Source organism: Folsomia candida, unplaced genomic scaffold, assembly GCF_002217175.1.
Source record: "Folsomia candida strain VU population unplaced genomic scaffold, ASM221717v1 Fcan01_Sc004, whole genome shotgun sequence".
Lineage (NCBI taxonomy): Eukaryota > Metazoa > Arthropoda > Collembola > Entomobryomorpha > Isotomidae > Folsomia > Folsomia candida.
Genome location: NW_019091196.1, coordinates 12,147,836 through 12,167,157, shown reverse-complemented (window position 1 = coordinate 12,167,157; position 19,322 = coordinate 12,147,836). Strand labels below are relative to the sequence as shown.

The 19,322-nt window shown below is 37.6% G+C and overlaps 2 protein-coding genes across 3 annotated transcripts; one reads left to right on the top strand and one right to left on the bottom strand.

Annotated features, from left to right (window-relative positions):
- The first annotated feature begins 201 nt into the window (after positions 1 to 201).
- Positions 202 to 2,139, top strand: LOC110848153 (E3 ubiquitin-protein ligase RNF113A). Its single transcript, XM_022095291.2, has 6 exons — positions 202 to 367; positions 500 to 711; positions 798 to 877; positions 960 to 1,410; positions 1,504 to 1,696; positions 1,772 to 2,139. The coding sequence occupies exons 2-6, from the start codon at positions 579 to 581 to the stop codon at positions 1,995 to 1,997; spliced, it is 1,083 nt and encodes a 360-aa protein (XP_021950983.1). The 5' UTR covers positions 202 to 367; positions 500 to 578; the 3' UTR covers positions 1,998 to 2,139.
- LOC118435220 lies at positions 2,140 to 17,770 on the bottom strand. 2 transcript variants are annotated; one of them, XM_035850849.1, is made up of 9 exons: positions 16,716 to 17,770; positions 14,126 to 14,747; positions 12,433 to 14,065; positions 6,153 to 6,264; positions 4,305 to 5,615; positions 4,149 to 4,216; positions 4,005 to 4,059; positions 3,806 to 3,924; positions 2,140 to 3,724 (listed from the first exon to the last, which is right to left on the bottom strand). In XM_035850849.1, the coding sequence occupies exons 1-9, from the start codon at positions 17,292 to 17,294 to the stop codon at positions 3,613 to 3,615; spliced, it is 4,611 nt and encodes a 1,536-aa protein (XP_035706742.1). In that variant the 5' UTR covers positions 17,295 to 17,770; the 3' UTR covers positions 2,140 to 3,612. The 2 variants fall into 2 exon arrangements, with proteins under 2 accessions (XP_035706742.1, XP_035706743.1); XM_035850850.1 differs by lacking the exon at positions 16,716 to 17,770 and adding an exon at positions 16,130 to 16,171.
- Between the last annotated feature and the right edge of the window lie 1,552 nt (positions 17,771 to 19,322).

Genomic DNA, 19,322 nt, shown 5'->3' with positions numbered 1-19,322 from the left:
GATTGAAGTAAAGCTCAATTTACCACGATAGTTCAGATTAATTGACGAGCGTGATCAAAAATATTGAACAAATTAATATGCATATGTGATATGCAAACCATAGTTTGCGCAGACAGAAATACCAAAATGCTACATGAAAAATAATAAAACCATTGGATTTCTAGGAGCATAGAATTAGGTTCACGCCGTTTAACCATTTTGCACAGCGAAACGATTTCTTTCACTTCGCTTACACTTCGCTTACACTTTCTCTGTGTTTACACACTTTCTCTCTGTCTCTTATTTATCGTGTGGTTGTGATTGTGATAAACTTTGGAAGTTTAAAATTTTGTTAAAAATAAATATATTATTACTATTGTTCAACAAAGTAAGCAAATTTCGTCCCTTTGTCTCTCTTGTCGTAATTATTTTAAACACTTCAGTTTTGGACAGGTTAAGAAATTGTGCCTGTAACGTTTATTTATCCAAATAAAACTTATCTAAATTGTTTGAATTTCAGATAGCTAAAACCAGATAACATTAAATAATAGTAGTACAATTGTTATTACGCTATAACTACTGCAAATACTACGATAATCATGGCTGATAACCCAGACGAAGGACAAGGAACGTCGACCGGTCCTTCGTGCAGCTTTAGTTTCCGAAAACCTCTTAGAAGGGGACAGCAAAATGCGAGGAAACGGGAAGAAGTCTCAAAAAAATCAGATAGCTGTAAGTCAAATGAAGAAATTATAAACTTTTAATTGGTACTGTACTGTTACAAGATAACTAACATATGTTATGTTATTATTTTTTAGCATCATCAAGCAGCGACGGAGAAACAAAGATTGTGCGGATAGAAAAGAAAGCTCGCCGAGCTAATCCTATGATTCAAAATGTTAGTTTCTCTATATTACACCATTTTAAAATTCTTTTGGTTCTCATTTTTCATAGTTGTATAATTATTGTACAAATTTTAGACCGGGGGACGCAGATATATGAAAAAAGGCGAAGGTGGAAACTCTTCATCGTCTGAAGAAGAAGGCGACGAATCAGCACCCGCCCCTAGCCGTGTCGGAGTTCATTATGAGTCCACCAAAACGTCGGAAAGGGACGGCCCAACGGACATGGGTGCGACAGCCATCGTGGAACATGAGACGGAAAGAGATCGGGACGCTCAAGCCGTATTTCAGCGATCTTTAGACATAAATAAGGAACTTAAGGGGAAAGCGGACGACGGGATATATCGTGGGATGAACAATTATACTCAATTTTATGAAAAGAAGGACACCGCCATGGGGAATGCGGCCAGTGGGAGTAACCGAAAGGGGCCAATAAGAGCACCCGACAATTTAAGAGTTACTGTTAGATGGGATTATCAACCCGATATTTGCAAAGATTACAAGGAGACTGGTTTCTGCGGCTTTGGAGGTAATAAGGGGTGCATCATATTAAAATCATTCGTTTGTCGTCGTGTGGTAATCATCCTGTGTCATCTAACTTTCTCCTTTACTTATATTTCAGATAGTTGTAAATTTCTTCACGACCGTTCGGATTACAAGTTTGGGTGGCAGATTGAACGTGAAGTAGCAGAAGGACGATACGGGAAAGATGACGACAACGCTGAAAAATATGAAATTTCCGATTCAGATGATGAAGACTTGCCTTTTAAATGTGTTTTATGTAGAAGTTCTTTTACAAATCCAGTCGTGACCAAGTAAGATTACCAAAATTCTTATACGTGTCGATGCTTAAAAAAATTAACCCGAATGTTTTTCTTACTTTTTCTTAGATGCAACCACTATTTTTGTGAGAAATGTGCACTAGACCATTATAAAAAGTCCCAAAGGTGTTTCGCCTGCAAAGCCCAAACGCATGGAGTATTTAATCCTGCAAAAAAATTGCAAGCAAAGTTGAAAAGTGATGAAGCTGCAGCCAGTACTGCAAGTAGCACTGTTACTGAAGATCACCATCAACATGATAATATGGAGGATAACGACTCTGACGATTCTGACTAACATGTAATAAGATAAGGAAAGTTAATAGTTTTTAATACATGTTTTAATAAATTTGGACTTTCGATTTCAACATAAATATTTTGTTATAATGATAAATACTATCAGATATGAAAGAAATAAAATATTGCACATTTCATCATAATATCTTTACAAGCTTTATTATTGTGATTTCAACTCGTTCAAATTATCTGTAATCAATGGTCAAGCTTTAAAAAAATTAAAAATCAGCCTTAAATCGTCGGAAAAGTAACGAAAATATGAAATGTTGAGTGTAGGTAATTAACACATTGATAAAATTAACACTGGATTGCTTCATCAATCAAAAGTAATTATTTAAATTTAGATCAAAGTTTGACAAAATTACACGGCAAAGTTTCTATCAATCAATTCCATACTTTTGTAATAGTGGTAAACCTTTGACTCGCGATACTCGTTATTGACTACAGCGAATGGATTATGATAACAACGTTACAACAATACTGTATTTAAACGGGTTGAGTGTAGTGAGCACCGGAATTATTATTATTAACTGCGATACTGACAAATACGAATCATTATCATCATCTTACATGATTACATAATAGGTATGCACGACTATTAACTAATTACAATTCATTCCCTTACAAAACATAATTCAAAAATTTAGTCCAATATTTCAAATAAATACTCGTAATTCTAGAATTATTTGGTTTCATGAAAAATGTATGAAATTGTTCTTCATCTCCAAAATCCATCCATAGCTCCAGTATTATGTTTCATCTTAACTTTCTCTTCGGTACAAAAATTATATTGGTTTCTATTGATTATTATTAATTGGTTTTACCCCACAACTACACACAATTTGTTGTACAAATGCTAAAAGTGTGACTACATACTCTGTTTGATTCTTAAAAACAAAGTTTATGTAATAGTAGTCGATCCATTCATTATTCTGCAAGTAGCGTTACTTTTATGTGAGATTCTACTACATGGATCAAGTTCATTTCAATCATCAAAAGCTGGTCAATGTTCAATAATTGTACTATTAGTTGGTTACACAAGGTTAAACGGTCAAACAAGAAATGGGTAAAATCGCGATTTTCTGCACACTTTCACCATTCATGACATGAGAGAGAAGCAAGTCAAATCTATTTATGAATTTAGGTTTAGTAATAAAACCACATAAAACGTTAATTGGTTGGGTTTGTATGTCGTCATTATAATTATTCTTCTCATCTCATCATTTGTTTTGTTGTCTCATGAATCATAATCTCTTTCAGACAATGTACTTTGATCCTTAATTCAATTAATCGGATCTAATAAGTTAGAAATAACACTGCGTATTTTATAGTACAGTACAAAATTTGAACCTGCTGTGCGAAAAGCTTTGGTCATTTTGGTTGAAAAAAAATCAACTGACAAAAGGTACAAAAATAAAATAAAAAAATCTCCACACTGGACAATTTAGCGAGTCATATATAAAGTTAAAATTGGAAAGCGACAAAAATTACAAATTAATCGACAAACTGTGCAAGAGTCAATATATTTTTTAATGGTTTGCTTGCTGCTTATTGGGTTTGAATTGAAGAAGTTGAGGAGGAGTGGCCACTTTGTAATTTTGCTGGTGTGTGAAGATTTAATTGTTTTCTGGAGTAAATATTACTACATCTTCTTGAGCTTTGGTCCCTTCGTCTTGCTCTTTTAATTGTCGTCGCCTCTCGGCCAACATTTTTCTACGGGATTCATCCCTACACACATGATTTTAATTAGTCATATTACTAAGCATAGCATTATCATAAATATTTTATTATTAAATGTAGGGCGAATACCTGGCCTTGGCAGCAGCACTGATTTGTGACTTTGATGCTGTGGGCCTTGTTGACGGTGCTCTAGGAGCTGTTTTCTTTGGAGAACTGGTCGTCTTTGGTTTCACATCCAAAGTATCACCCTAAGAAAGTTGATTAATTAATAATTAGTATCGTGTCTTCTTAATGTTAAGTAGTGAATAATTCGTGTCGTATAACTTACGGAATTATTCTCTTCGATATCCTTAAACAAATTAAAGACTTGCTCAACCTGGATCCTGAAAAATTTTACGTAAATAAAAAATACTAAATACAGGAGACCCAAAATTAACTATTAAGTATTATACATAGATAAATAATAACTTACATCACCATGTCCCAAAATCCGGCCAGATCGTCATTTGTTGTTGCTGGTTCGTCACTTGTAACGCCTCGCTAAAAGGTGCAAATAAATTAGACAAAAATCATTAAAAACTAACCAACTTGCAATTCATATCAATAACTCAATAAGTAAACTACTTACCAAATTAGCATTGCAGAGTTCTTCAAACTGCTTAAACTTTTTCTTAATGAGCAGATTCGACTTTCCAACGGCAGCTAAAATATTTCCAGCCCGGTCACTCTGCTGGTCGAGCGTTTCGAGTTCCGGGGTCGCCTTGTCACACAATCTCTGCAGCTCGGTTACAGTGTTTCTCATCTCTTGAAGAAAATAGTTGCCATCTTTGAGATCTGCCATGCTAACTTTTGTCTTGGTTAAAGGAACAGGTTGTTTATCCGTCGCAATGATACTACTACTGCTGCTCCCGGTATTTTCTTCCACTGGAGCCAATAATGGCTGGTCTCCATTTGCTCTACAATTGCTATCACTGCCTGAAATTAGCAAGTGTCTATCCTTCTCATCCAGAGTGATTGTTTCAAGTTTATGTTTTCCAGGACATGGTTCAAGGGAAGTGACACTGCCGAGACCTCCAAATGACTTATGATTTAAAATTGATTTCATTTCTGATGATAATTCTGATTCTTTTGATTCTTCTTGTTTAATATTAATAATATTGGTATGGGTGTCGTCGTCATTTTGATCTCGTATTAAAATCTCGTCCCCTCTGAAGCACCTTTCATATCCAGCAGAAGACGAAATTTGACTGATTTCTTCTCTATCCTTGGAAACTATTGAGCTTTGAATACAAGTTTTTATGGAAGGATCAACTTCCGGTCTGTTTTCTTTCTCCAATTGAATCGGAATTATAGTCTCCTTTCCCCGACTAGGTTGATGGTGATGCACTGTTTCAAACTTGATTGTGGTAACCGTTCCCCCAACTCCAGACTGATTGACCGTTTTCCTCGTCGCAATTCCCGTCGAGGCAGTCACAGTGTGTGCATCAGAACCATAAAGTCGCTCAATTCTCTGCATGATGAAGGATTTTCCGTGCGAGGGGACGTAATTAGAATCGGAAACGTCCTCGTCTATATCTTTGGTCAACAACTTGCTACCTTTTCGTGTCGGAGACAGTGCCAAATCTCTAGAGTTGGGTGATCCTGATCGGACCTGATCTTGGTTCTGATTGACTTTGATTCTGAATTCTGAGCGATTTGAAGATGCTGTTGCAGGTTTTCCAGCACCGTTCTGTACAAATCTGTGCGAGTAGGGAGGAGCTGATGTTGATGACGCTCCGTTACTAGATATTCTATTTTTTGGTGCTGAACTTCCGTTGGTCACAGTAGTTATCCCATTCGTGACACTGTTCCCATTGTAGGAAAGACAGGAGTAGCCGCTTACTGACTTCGATACGTTTAGGTATGATGGATTGTGGTCCACAACGGGAGGTGATCCATTCTGGGAAAAAAATTAAATTAAGATTAGATAACAGATATTTGAACTGTTATCAAAATTCCACTTTGCATTGCATTGCATTGTACAAATTTATTATAATTTGGATATCCATAAAAGCATCGAAATGTCCTACTCAAACAGCATACACATTGGTAATTACGTACATACAAAACCCATTTTGCTCTCAGTACACATTTATGAACCACCGTTGCATGCATATTTGTACATACATTATTTATGCACTTTGCGATTTGAATCTCGCCTTCTAAACGAAAGTGCAAATGTGCAAATATTCAATAATGCTATTGAAACATTTGCAATAATATTTTGCAGTTACTTTGAGAGTGTATATGGTTTAACTTGAATAATCCTGGCCTAACAATAAATGAAGTGAAAGGAGCATGAACATGGCAGAAATTGACTTTTAAAAACGAGTGTTTGACATGACAGTTTGTGACTTTATAAGCGAGTGACACACTTATGCATGTATCTCTCTATTTGAACATCATAGTTAAATATAACTTTTCGGAGGTTTATTACCTGTGAAGAATAAATAGAGTTGAACATGTGAGCCGTCCTTTTGACATAGGTTGGACTTTGAAGGTCTCCCATTTTGTCGGCGTCGTGTTCTTCTTGAAATTCGGGGTGAAATCTGAAACATTAAATTCACTTTCATTAAAGTCATTCACTAATTAACTAATCGGTTAGAATAAATAATGTATACGAAATCTTTTCCAACTCAGCCAGTTTCTAAATATTTTGTGTTATGCAAAACCCACCAAGTACAAGTTAAATTATTGACAAATCCATGTTGAATTACTTTAATTGATGTTCATTGTTACATTTCTCATTGTGTTCTCTTTAATCCCTTTATTGATTAAATACTTATCTACATCTTGGCAAAGTGACATAACTTGGTTCAGCGTTGTCACTTAACTAAATGAACAATTAATGGATTTCTCAACTTTGAACTATTTTTACCCACCCACCAGTCACCAATTGAGCCCACGCAAATCATTGACTTTCATCATTAATGAAACATTTCATGATTTTATAGCTTTATAATGAATTTTCGTCTTGTTAGATGTGCACATACATGTGTATGCATAATTTTTAGTGGTACGTACTAATAATTAGAGTAACATCTAATTTTTTAAGGCAACAATAATGTTTAACGATTAAAAATTACTGCTATATCAGCTTAAAAAGACTAAAAAGGAGTAGTATGACCATTAAGATGAAATTTTCGCCTAGTTTGTAGTTACAAAATTATCAATCATATATGCAACTGAAATGCAAAAAATGTACGTATTGTATGAAATAAATGGCATTCTCAAAATCTCAATACCTTGTAAAGTTCCCCAAATGCACGTATCACGTTCTGGATAAAACTGAACCAATACTAACGATTGCTCTGCGTTGTGTCCCCTTTCCCAACTTTAATACCCTAATGACATTGACACGCAAAATTGTACTTGGATGACTCATATATTTACTTCAATAAATCAATACTAATGACAAAACTCGTTAATACATCAAATAATTTTAGCCTCGCAATTGTCCGGGCTGTTCTTTTGTTGTATTGTTGAACCGGAGAAAACACAACAAAAACCGTGAAATGTTCTTCAACAGCTTCTACTTCAATGTTCTTGTCGGTTCGAATGGGGGAAACTTATCGATTTTTTTCCTTATCCTCAGAAAGCTCAAGTGCTTCCCATCTGTCACTGCTCACTTATAGCAGCACAAACTTCCTTCTACTTTCACGGGCAACAGGGAGGCTTAATTTTCTTCCCTTTCGAGCACAATTTACCCGGATCGGTCCGATTCCACGACACGTTGCTTACTACTACTATTACTACTTTAGTTTATTTAAGGAACCCAATACCCCACCAGAAGAAGACAACGTTGACAAAAATGTTGGAATTTTGTACACTTTTTACCGACCGTGTCCCTCAACATGTAGTTATTTATGTATTTATTTATAGTCGCAACAAATGACCCTTTAAATTTCCCTTTCTAAATTATCATCCCATATCGATTGGCATCGAGTTCGTCACATTAATCGTACCAAATAAGCCAACCTAATATTTGCAGATTGCAGTAACGAAACGACGATCAGCTTGTTGCATATGAATTGGTAGTGAGTCAACTGTTCGCAAAAAAAGAGTCGACCCCCATTCATTATAATCTGCACTATATGACTAAAGAAACTGTTGTGCTAAAATATACTTATAATCTTGCTGTTGAATGCATTTACACAGTCAAGATCACTCTTATCTTTATAAGTGAAAAGAAAATTTGGGTAGAAACAAGATTCCTTACTTGTAATAATGAGTTGTAATCTCTTTAGCTCCGTTTATATTTTTTTGTCAGCTTTGAATATTCAATGTCACACAAATCCAGATGTTTCAATTACTGTCATCCAAGTAATGAGTGTAAAATTCGATTGCCAAAAATTCTTATAAATTAGAACACCAAACCACGACCACGACACCACTAATTTTAACAATGTTAATGTTAACTGATGTCACTCTTTTAATACATAATAACAACAAAACCACCACACTGACTGTCACCGCAAAACATTTAATACCAACGAAATATACGCTTTATTAAAAAAACTTACATACACAAAACCTATTTATTTAACCGTCTCAACTCAACTCGCGTATTCAACTAGTTTTTAGCACATATGGCATTTCCTCTTAAAAAAATACTTGAAGAAGCCGGACTGCGAAATGCTGGCAATAAAATAAAAGAAAGTCCGCTCCTTAATACGGTTAATACTGCCAGCCAACAAACAATACACAGAGTAAAATGGTTTGGTTTTTCGCTTATAAAATAGAATAAAATACTTATTTACAGTGTAAAAATGATGCTGACTTTTCTAAAATTTTCTCCCCTACCAGGGATTACTATTCAGTAGTCTGGTGAACCTTCGTCTTCAAAAGATACCGTAACATTACAATACATTTCGGGCTGATGAGGATTTTGGGATGGGATGGTTCTACTTCTACCAGTTTGGCCATGCTGCAATGCAATGCAATTTCATCTTATTACATACACTTGCTTAAAAACCAAGTAGGTTGGTTGGATTGGATGGGGTTGAAATACTCTCTTTATAAGGGAGAAGAGAATGTGGGAGTTGTATATGAAGTGAACGGATAGAGTTCTCTTCTTATTCTTATGCAATACAGAATACCGTGTATTGTAAGTAAAAAACAAGAAGGAGGAAATCTTATTCATTCTCTGTGGAATAATGTGTATGACACGTCTGCATTACAGACACAACAGCAAACAAGTATTTGGTTTTTGGACTTTACTATGCGAGTAAGAAGGGCAAGAATTTGCCAGAAATCTTTAAGGTTAACAGGCAATCCGGATTATTACGATGATCTATTAGAATTTGCAGGAAGAGAGATGAAATTTCTTGGAGCTATGAATGTCTATGTGCCCGGTTATGTGGTGATAAAGGTATCGAGGAAAATAAGCAAGGAATGGACGGACGGATGCAAGTCCATGATTAAGGAAGAAGGTAACTATTGTGTGTAAAAGCCCACACCTAGTTTTTTCATCACAAGCTCTTTATACGCAAATAACACATAGTGTGGTAATAGTACGTCATGTTTATGTATCTATTTCTACTTGATGTGAGCAATCAGCGGCACTGATTTTGTTGTGGAGGATGTGTTGATATCACATTAATGGTTGGCACATTTCCGGTGAGATGAGGTGAGTCTGTGACTATGTATGAGTGAGCAGTATGATAGTTTTAGTGGTGATGGTGATGGATGAACTGGTGCAATAAGTATTGAGGTAAAATCTATTTTTTTCATTTCATTTCAGCAGGGATTTAGGGATATTCATTTAGGGAGAAGTATGTCTACAGAAATATTACAAGTAAAAATATCTTCGTCAGGATTTTTAATACTCATATTTGCTACTTCTTCTCTCTGCTTTTCTAAATCATACTGGTAAGTGAATATCTCCACTGAAAAAATATTTACATTATTTTACATGGGGCTTGGATAAAAGTGTATGGGAAAAATAGAAAAAAATCGGTCAGGCTGATTCTGATTGTGATGCGGTGAGAACTGCCTTTGGATTTTACATATGTATATGTATGACTGAATTCCATTGTAGCGTCAGCTGGGCTGCTTTGGTAAGCAGAATATTAACAGTAGGTTGTTCTTTGTTGTTGCCTCGTCTCAGATTTATTAAAACCTCATCTTCATCTCCTTCTGCTACCTGCCTATTTTCAATGTTTGATGATTTCTTCTTGCGAGCGAGGGCCATTGATCCGCAAATCGTGAAACGACGACATACTAATTTATGGTTTGACTATCATCCATACCTGCTGCACAGATTCATTTACTACAAAAACTGATGATGATGTTTACAGTGAGTGCAAGAAATAAATACGGAAAAAGACAATACGTATGCATATTGCTTACTTATTCGAATTTGTGCCAGAGGCTGATCAGTGCAATTATCAGAGATGAGCCGTGCGCACGACTTTTTCGTGTTAACACGAACACGCACGACACGATCGTGCATCGTGTCGTGCGTGCGTCGACGTGAGCCGTGTCGTGCCGTGCGTGTAGCCCTCACTCAAACACTTCGTGCGTGCGTGCGTGCAAAACCAATAGTATCCTCGTGTCGTGCGTGTTGGTACTTTTAGCACTACACGCACGCTGTGCAGCGGGACATTGGTTACTAGTGCCAGCGTGCTAAATTCTTCGTAAAATTGCATTTTTACACTCTGGAAATTGAAAATGTCGGTTAAGTGACAATTATTCATGATAGTGTCAAACAATTCTGTTGCTATACCCGACACGATAAAGCTCAAATGCAAAATAAACCGACATTTTTTGGTCGTGCGCATCGTGCGTGCCGTGCGTGTTGTCGCATCGTGCGTGTCGTGCGTGTTTTTTCGTCTTAAAAAATTTTCCGTGCGTGTTGGGCATTTTTCTGGCAGACAAAGTCGTGTTTCGTGTCGTGCGTGAATTTTTTTAAAAGAGCCGTGTTCGTGTTCGTGCAAAACGTGACACGAGCTTCGTGTTCGTGTCGTGCGTGTTTCGAAAAACCTCGACACGACTCATCTCTAGCAATTATCATGTCACATACAAATCATACTATAGCGTAAAACAACCGTACGGATATCGTTTATCTCGTGCCATTTCATGAGTAATGATTTTTTTTGCCAATAAATTTGGAATGCCAATCAAATTTGGCATTCCTAAATTTTTCTCGTGTAATGAAACCAAAGATTTTTATTTGGTGGGAATTTGGATTATCATCAGCAATCCCTTAATTTATGGAGGAAAGGATGGAATCTTTTTCCTTAAAAAAGGGAAACTGGTTTCACTTTAACTTGATTGTGATTGATTCTTCCGTCTGGCTTTTTCAGTGAGAATATTCAAGATTGGCTACGTCAATCAGTTAATCATGTACGTAGAAGAAAACAACCCATGAAATTAATATGATGGCAAAATCCAAATGAACAAACATTAGCATTCTCCTCACCCACCGAAAAAGCCAGTTTTTTTTATCAAGATTTAAAAAATGTGTGTTGTTGTTCCACACACCCTCGCAAATAGTAAGACGGTGTGGGTTATCGTGACTTTTGGGTGTCAATAAGTTCACTATTCTCGGACAAAATACATCGTTGTTGTGAGGCATAATGAAATACTTTAAAATATAGTCATTCTCTACATGCATGCACTTATTGACTCTGCAAATTCCAATCTTTGCATAATTTTGCAATACATTGAAGGCGTCTCTGTTCATGTCCATTCCTCAAATTGAATTTGGATAACATGAATTATATATGTAGTCAAATGTTAATGTTGCCAAACAAAATTTGTACTTTGCTATGGTTCGTTGAGATATTTACATTGTTGGTGTGATGATAAAGGCAAAGTTGAAATTCTGTGCTGTGCTCAATCCTAATTCATGGATTGAAAAGTCATGACGGGTCATAAGCTTTGTGAGATTTGTGCGTGCTCATGTTTATTTCTCCATTAAATGAATGTTCATGTAAAAATAAATTGGTTATTGTATTATTTGCCGAGCCCTTTAAAATATGACCAAAGAGGGTTACTGATCTCTAAAATTTTTAGTAAACACGCTTGCAAAATGCGACTATGCATAGTTTTAAATGAAGATTAGACTTTACAATTTCTTCGATAAGACAATTACATATGCCAGCAAAACACTAAATATGTACTCTCGTAAAATCTAATAAAGTCATAACTTTAATTAAATAAAATCTTTGTTGTATCGTTCTGGTCTGGTTTTTGCAGAAGAAATGAAATAATAAAACTTTATGTGCCATTTCAGTTTTAGAAAAGAAGAGTTCTCGCCAACTGTTATTCGGCCAAATGCATGATGCATGCCTCACATATTTACAATTTCTACAAAAAAAACATATTTATCTTTGCACTGTTGGCATACATAAATATATGGTTTGCCTTTAAATCAGACTTCTTGGAATTCAATCTGGGTGGTGAAAATTCCTCTCTAAATATTAGGAATTTCTGTTTAAAACGTCAAATTCTCCTCATTTTCCTCCTGCTCTTGAAAGAAATGAAGATGATTTACTGCTTTTCTTTATGAGACGATGAGTAACCCTAACCCAATACCAATGGTAATATAAGAGATATGCTATCCATTTTTACTGTGAAAGAGACACCAACAACTTTGCCAATTTTATCTACTTCCAGAGTTCCATGAACATGGAAAATCGCTTACAACGCATTACTACCTCACTCAACTAGATATGCTACCATTCCGTTCAAAAATCTCCTTTATCACTCACCTTGTTAATGCGGAAGAATCGGAAGAATCCACATCGCTCCTCGTCGTCGTAGCTCCAAATTGATTCTGATTTTGGAGAGATCTTCTCTTCGTATCACTGCCAGCAGATATCAATGTGTCACTCTTTTTGTTACCAGCACAATAATCCTCGTCTTGCCCATACAAAGACTTTTTAGCACCTTCACCACCACTCCACTTTTTATCCTCCTTCTCATTTAGCTTGTTAACAACGGGCGAGAGGACATCGTCCCTATTGTAGCTGAGACATGACAGCCCACAACCAACGCCACCAACGTTATTAATGTTGTCCCCAATTAGTCTCGCTTCATTAATGTTCCCCCTCGTTGCAATTGATTTTGATGACTTTGTACATTTAATTGTCGAGTCTCCACTTGAGGCCGGCCCAGATGGAAGGAGTGAAAAGACTCCAGGGGACGATGCAGCGGTGGAGGGCGTCGTCGGCGTGGTCGTGTGACCAGGAGGGCGACAAGGGGAAATCGGTCTCTGCAAGTAGGAAACATTCGCCACGACTAGGTGCACTTTCTCCTTGGATTTATTGTTGGAGGTACTTTTAGTAGAACCACTGGGTGCATTGTCTGCGACGACGACGGGCTGGTTCACGTTTCTGTTGCGACCTTGACATTTAGTAGGAGCATAGTGGAAATGGTGGTGCTGCTGCGATTTCGTCATTTCGTCGCCGTCTTCGGAATAATCGTCGCCACGATAAAGTTCTCCTCCTGACGGGCTCGCAATTTGGGACGAGTTGCTCGTACTGTTAAAGGACGAAGAACCCTTTAAAATGCAAGTGTCCGGGATTTCTTCTGGTTCTAGGCGAAAAGAGACCCTGCCCGCCTCATGGGGTCTAACATGAACTTCACTTTTTGGAGATTGCGACGCCCCATAGTCCAGTGAAGCTTGCCTTTGTTTCGCTTGAGCTTCAACTAATTGTCCTATTTGTGACTTGATAAAAAGTAAGCGTTGAGATTCTTCGGGTTGTTGACTACTCGTGGAATCAGAGTCAATCTCATTGGGAGGTAATTGGAGTTTTAGATCCCACTTGTGCTTCACAGTAGTCCATTTCCTCTGCGTAGAAGGAGGTTGATCTGACGTGGTGCTGCTAAAGTCGCTCGTAACACTAGCTCCACTAATACTGGATCTACTATTGTTCTCCTTGTTGCTGTTCTCCTTTTTATTCCCCTTGGTTTTAATACCTTTACTATTTCTACCAGTACTTGAACACTCCGCCGTCGTTGCGGAGGATTTACCTCCTCCGACGGAAAAGAATCGGGCCGAAGTGGAGGTGACGATGCGATTTAGATAATTATCTGACTTGGTAATCTGTTTGGCAATCGGGTTGCTGGTCGTAGCAGAACAAGGTTCTTTGGCACGTGCTGAAATACCGTTTGTGGGATTGGCACACGATACGACTGACACTCTGTTTAAAGACCCGGAACTCTGACTTTTACTCGGATTCTTATTAAATTTAGATTGTTTCTGTTTACTGTACTGAGGGGACTTATTGTCTGAGGAGGAGGAAAACGGGGGGATTCGTAAGAGAAATGCGGAGGTTAAGTTGGATGTAGTTTTCTGGAGGGATGAGCCAGACCACTTTCTACTTCTTGTGGATCCTGCCTCTGCAAATCAACAATTTTAGCGGTCAGACGCCATTCAATAATAAATTATGATCTCATTACCCTTGGGAGTTATCGCCGGCGAAGTTACCCTATCCAACGGTATCGGGGGTAATGTCGTGCTACTTATTATACTGCCACGAGCATCCCTATTATCACCACTTTTTGTCCCCACTTTGATTTCACAATATGAAACGAGACTTGAATGCCTCCTTCTCCGTTCTCCCTCATCTCCAAAATCTTCCTGATCTACGACCAAGAGATCGCAACTTTCTCTCCGATCTAGGTCGGAAAAATAGCCACTCGTCGTTGTAAATCCTTCTGTCACATTCGTACCTCCGGTCGTATTGGTGATTCCGGGAGTTGTGATGCCCACGCTGCTATTGCTGTCGAGATCGATCTCCAAATTATGAGGATGAGGAGACGTGCATGATGAGGTGGTAGATGAGACTAGTTTCTGCTGTTGAGACTTATTATTACTCCGGGTAGACGAGGATTTATTCGTCCCGAGGATGTCGTCGAGTGATTTGGCGTTAAAAATTCGGGGGAGTTTTACCCTCACTTTCGGAAAGTGGAAACAGAGGGGAGGCGGAGCTGTCCGGCGAGTGGGTGGGGTTGAAGAAATGGGTGGTTTCAAAGTAGTACTTGTAGTTCCACCACCTGCACCACTTAAAAGTCCAGCGATCTATTGTGAAGAAAAGACAGGGATATGAAAACTCATGTCAAAAATGCGTGATTGCAAAATGTAATGCAAATCTTTACATGAGTATCAAAACATGGAAGAGAAATTAATTGCAAAAATTTGCATTGACCTTTGCTTATTCCGTATCTAATAATTACAATAATTTCACAGTGAATTTGCCGCAGGTGTGTAAGTGTGAGTATCTAATGTGACGACTACCTGTGTGTGTGTGAGAGATTAGGTAGCAGATTACGTGTAGTGAAGCTATCGTGTAAAATTTCCGGCAGTGAGACTTGACGATTACTTATTAATTCCCGAGCAGGTTTTGGGATGTGCTTACACTTAAATTAAAGCAAATTATAATGCAAAGGAACAAATTATTGCAGAATTTTCACAAATTTTCTATCCTACTGTTCTCCACTAAGCAGTGAGTGACACACGAAGAATCATGAGAACTGTAAGTCTATGAACTGGTGTATGTACACGATGGATGAAATGCAGAGCCCAGTTAAAATTATAACGTTACATTTACTCACAACCACTTTTTACTTGGTAATAAAAATAATGGCCACGCATTTGAATTAGGTTCGGTTGGTCTAATACCAGACCAGAACAGAGAGAAGAGCAATGTGTAACAAGTAAAAAGCTAAAAAGAACTCTCATCCATTAATCCGTCCGCAGTTTTTACATAGAGCCAAACACAATACAAAAAGCCTACTTTTGAATGCAATATGTACTATTCACTTATAATTTTATACATTATCGTAACAAGCCCAACACTTATTATTATTGGACTGTCCACTGGCTTTTGCTTATTTAGTGGATGGCTTCCAATAAATAGTTAGCATGCAAAAAAGTGCAGACTGGTAAAAAGCTGGCTCCTAAGTAAAACTAGATAAAATTCTATTTTGTGTGTTAATGGATTCCTGACAGATACGTATTATCGGACCTTTTTGTAAATAATTTCACATTACGAAGGCGAATTACACGTTGAGGACAGATAAATGGTAACCATCCACGAACGTAATGTGTTTACTGATGTACATAACGTTAAATAATGGAGAAAATTACGCTCTGGGCTGGATATTACCTTTCTTCAAATTTTGGGAAAATGACAACACACGCAGCACCGAATGACTTGATGATGACTATTCTCCGGAAATTATTTTATGTACGGAATGAAGACACAACTGGCACTACGACACACACAAAATCATTGACATGCAATACAATAACTCAAATTTAACTCATGCCACATGCAGAGAACGGATTGATTTACGATAATCACGGAAAAACATGCATTGCAATAAATACGTGATAAAAGCATTATTGTGCTTATTTATGAATACTCGTGGAAATGGAATCTGGCGATGATATTGGATTACCTGAGGTAAACTGTGGAACTGGTTCATCTCAGCTCTGCCTTTAAATACCAGTGCTCCGCTTAATATGCTCACTCACAGTAAAAAAATCTCCAGTAATAATGTCGAAAAAGTAGGTTTTGGTATTTAAACTATGTATAATATTACTCGGGAGAGAATCTCGCAAAATGTCACGACGATATGTATTTAGTGTACGCAAAGCTGACTTTCTCCTCTTCTTTGATTGGTGAAAGTAAGAAAGTAAGTAAATTCTACTACGTTTCACATTTCTCGGAAAACATTAAGATAATGTCAAGGCCAGAAATTTCATCAGGAGAGGTCGTAATTTAGTCAAAATTGGCAAAACTTTCGTCTATGCAGAGATACACATTGCAAGCATAACATGACATCGACATCACTCGGTAGGAAATTGGTATATCTACATAAATATCAAGTCATTAAGTGCTTCATTCATTGTGATAGGATTTCGGAATGTTTTATGTTATTCTTCTTCTCTTAATGTATCAAGAATTGATTGACCTTTACATGTACGTCTGAATTATGACGCATGGATTACTTTTAGTAGTAGAACTGCATGCATTCAACTAACCTGTCCCGATCCACGACCCGCTTTATCCAGAGAATAAGCCGAATTCACAACCGAAGAGTAATCATTAGTCCGATAATGTTGGTATTGAGCAGTAAATTGAATCTGTTCCAGCCACGAGGAGCACTTTTTCTCTTGACGCTGCTCACTGGAGGATAATCCAATGTCACCCGAACCCAGGCCGGTAGTTGTGCAGGTCGTGATACTTGTCGTCCCACCGGTTGAAGTACACAGCAAAATCTGGCTCGGCTGACTCTGGCTGCGACCTCGAAGACTTTTCTTCCTTATGAGGCGCTTCTCCTCGTCTTCGTGACGACGTTTTCTCTCAGTCTCGCTGCCACCGAGGGGCGACGACGCTCCAGAAAGGGCAGGATTATCCTCTTCCTCTTTAAAAAGTTGGTGTCTCTCGAAAAATAAGAGAGCTTCCTTATGAGCACTTCCAGCACTTTGACTGCGACTTCGTGGCGGTGAAGATGAACACTTTGTGACCAAAATTCTATGAAGATTAGGATTCTCCGGGGTTGTAGGGAATATTTGTTCTTGTAGTTGAGCCGAGGTGGACGGTTTGTCCCCTTGGCTCATAATAGAAATACGGTACTAGAAAGTCGTATATCTGATCTCTAGTTAATCCTACCCTTGTTATCGTACTTTTGGCCAAGAGATTGAGAGTGATAGGGTAAAAATGTATCAAAATTTTGTACATACGGTTGACTCACTCAGCCAGTGAAAGAGTATAGTAGTAATTGTGCGAAAGTAGTGTTAGAGTTGTGCTCTTGAATACAATAATGTTTATCTTGTGCAACTATTGATATAAAAAATCTCCTCTCTCATAAATACGACGAGGAGGAGGTGGAGGTTGTGTGGTGGTCACGTTGTTGGTGGTGAAAGTAGGATGTGAGGTGTGTAGAAAAGTAAGCAAGGTGAGCAGGTGATGAAAAAAGTGTCGTCTCTCCCTCCTCCTGTGACTACCACGACGACGACGACGAGGATCAACCACCACCACCACCGTAATAACCGTAACGTAGTAGTACAACTTTCTTCTTCCAGGTCCAGAATTACATGAGGAGACGGAATCTTTTCTATGGGGAGGATGTTCGTGGCAGGTGGATCTATATTCTTCCGAGGTGGGTAAAGAAAGAGTGGGGAAAGTTGTGTGTATGTACGCAAAAGTAGATGTATAAGCAAAAGTAGAGATCAATTTGGAATATGTGGTTCAAGTTCTTCGTGAAAGTTCAGATATTTTGTGGTGAAAGTGGTAAAAATATTTTTTTTACGTACGTGAAAACTATGTAGTGGATTTTTAATTCTAGGTTCGTATGAATTATTGGTTATCTGTCAAAAACCAGGGCAAAATTCATGTTTGACTCGAAAGAGGAGAGAAAGTGTGACTGGATTTTGAAGTCTTGAGAAGAGAAGACTCGTTGCTCGTTGTGTTATGCATTTCGTTCGTGATGGTGATGATATGTATCCTTTGGTGGAACTTATCGATTTTCTTTTCACTTTCTTTCCCCTCGCGTGCACGCATCAAAATGGATACAGACACAACTGCTACATAGCTCGTTTATTCCGGTCATTTATTATGCCATGAAATATGTACAAATTACATTAACCAGAAATCGGAATGAGTTACAATCCATAATTTAGGAGTAAATTGATCCAAAACCATTCACAGGACAGGCTTTAATGCATAGAGACGTGATAGTATCATCGGTCGTATCGCATTCATTTCTAGGTTGACGGATTCCTCAGTAGCACTAATATAACTATGTCAAGTTGTAAAATGTGTCATAAAAATAAAACTCGTTTTGTTCAAGAATTAGTGAATGAAACTGAGTTTTAGAGATAAAAAATCTATAAAAACTGCTCTGGTTGCAAATTGTAATACGAGTTCGTACGTACGTACACACCTTTGTTTTATTAAAGAAGGGTGACATGTGCTGGCTGCCGGTACTACTACCTGGTTTTGTACAACTTTCTAAAGGATGGGTGATCGAGGATGATGAGTAGATAATGATAACAACAAATCAAACCAGTGAATCTTATGAATTATTCTCCTAAAAACTGGTTTCTACTTGCACTTTTTTAGCTTCATTTGAACCATTTTATTTATTTTATTATTGGTTTCGTTTTCATTTCGTAGTACATTTCGTCGTACATGATATACGTGACTCTTTGTTGCATTTGCGTTATGAGAGAGTTTACAAAAATAATTTGATACACAGCGTCGGAGGGAACACTAACTAATAACCTAACGCAGTAAGTGGTTGATTGCATTCGTCATTATAACCACTACACCAGACACCTTTCGTACAATTACTTACAGTTTTAGGTACAAGTATGACATATGCAGAGGTACTTTTTAAAGAGAAGGAAGGTCAAGTCTTTCGACCACTTTGTAAAATCGACAGTTTTTCAACAACCATCATCTCATTTTTTGGCTGAAGTTTGAATACTTTCGCGTTTCGCTGCATGCAAATTGTAAAAAATATTAGAAATTGAGTAGGATTTTGCTTGACGGTATAAAAACATAAATATCTTATCGTAACTTGCGGCGTTTGGCTGTGATTTGAAATTGATAGGCAAGACTAAAATTGTTATGCTCTATGTAAA

Excerpts from the sequence above, each read along its gene's own strand:
- LOC110848153 (XM_022095291.2), top strand. The coding sequence starts at position 579 with ATGGCTGATAACCCAGACGAAGGACAAGGAACGTCGACCGGTCCTTCG. Across the intron at positions 712-797 it reads CTCAAAAAAATCAGATAGCT|CATCATCAAGCAGCGACGGA; the intron begins GTAAGTCAAATG and ends ATTATTTTTTAG. Across the intron at positions 1,411-1,503 it reads TGGTTTCTGCGGCTTTGGAG|ATAGTTGTAAATTTCTTCAC; the intron begins GTAATAAGGGGT and ends CTTATATTTCAG.
- LOC118435220 (XM_035850849.1), bottom strand. The coding sequence starts at position 17,294 with ATGAGCCAAGGGGACAAACCGTCCACCTCGGCTCAACTACAAGAACAA. Across the intron at positions 4,217-4,304 it reads AACTCTGCAATGCTAATTTG|CGAGGCGTTACAAGTGACGA; the intron begins GTAAGTAGTTTA and ends TGCACCTTTTAG. Across the intron at positions 4,060-4,148 it reads GGATTTTGGGACATGGTGAT|GATCCAGGTTGAGCAAGTCT; the intron begins GTAAGTTATTAT and ends AAAATTTTTCAG.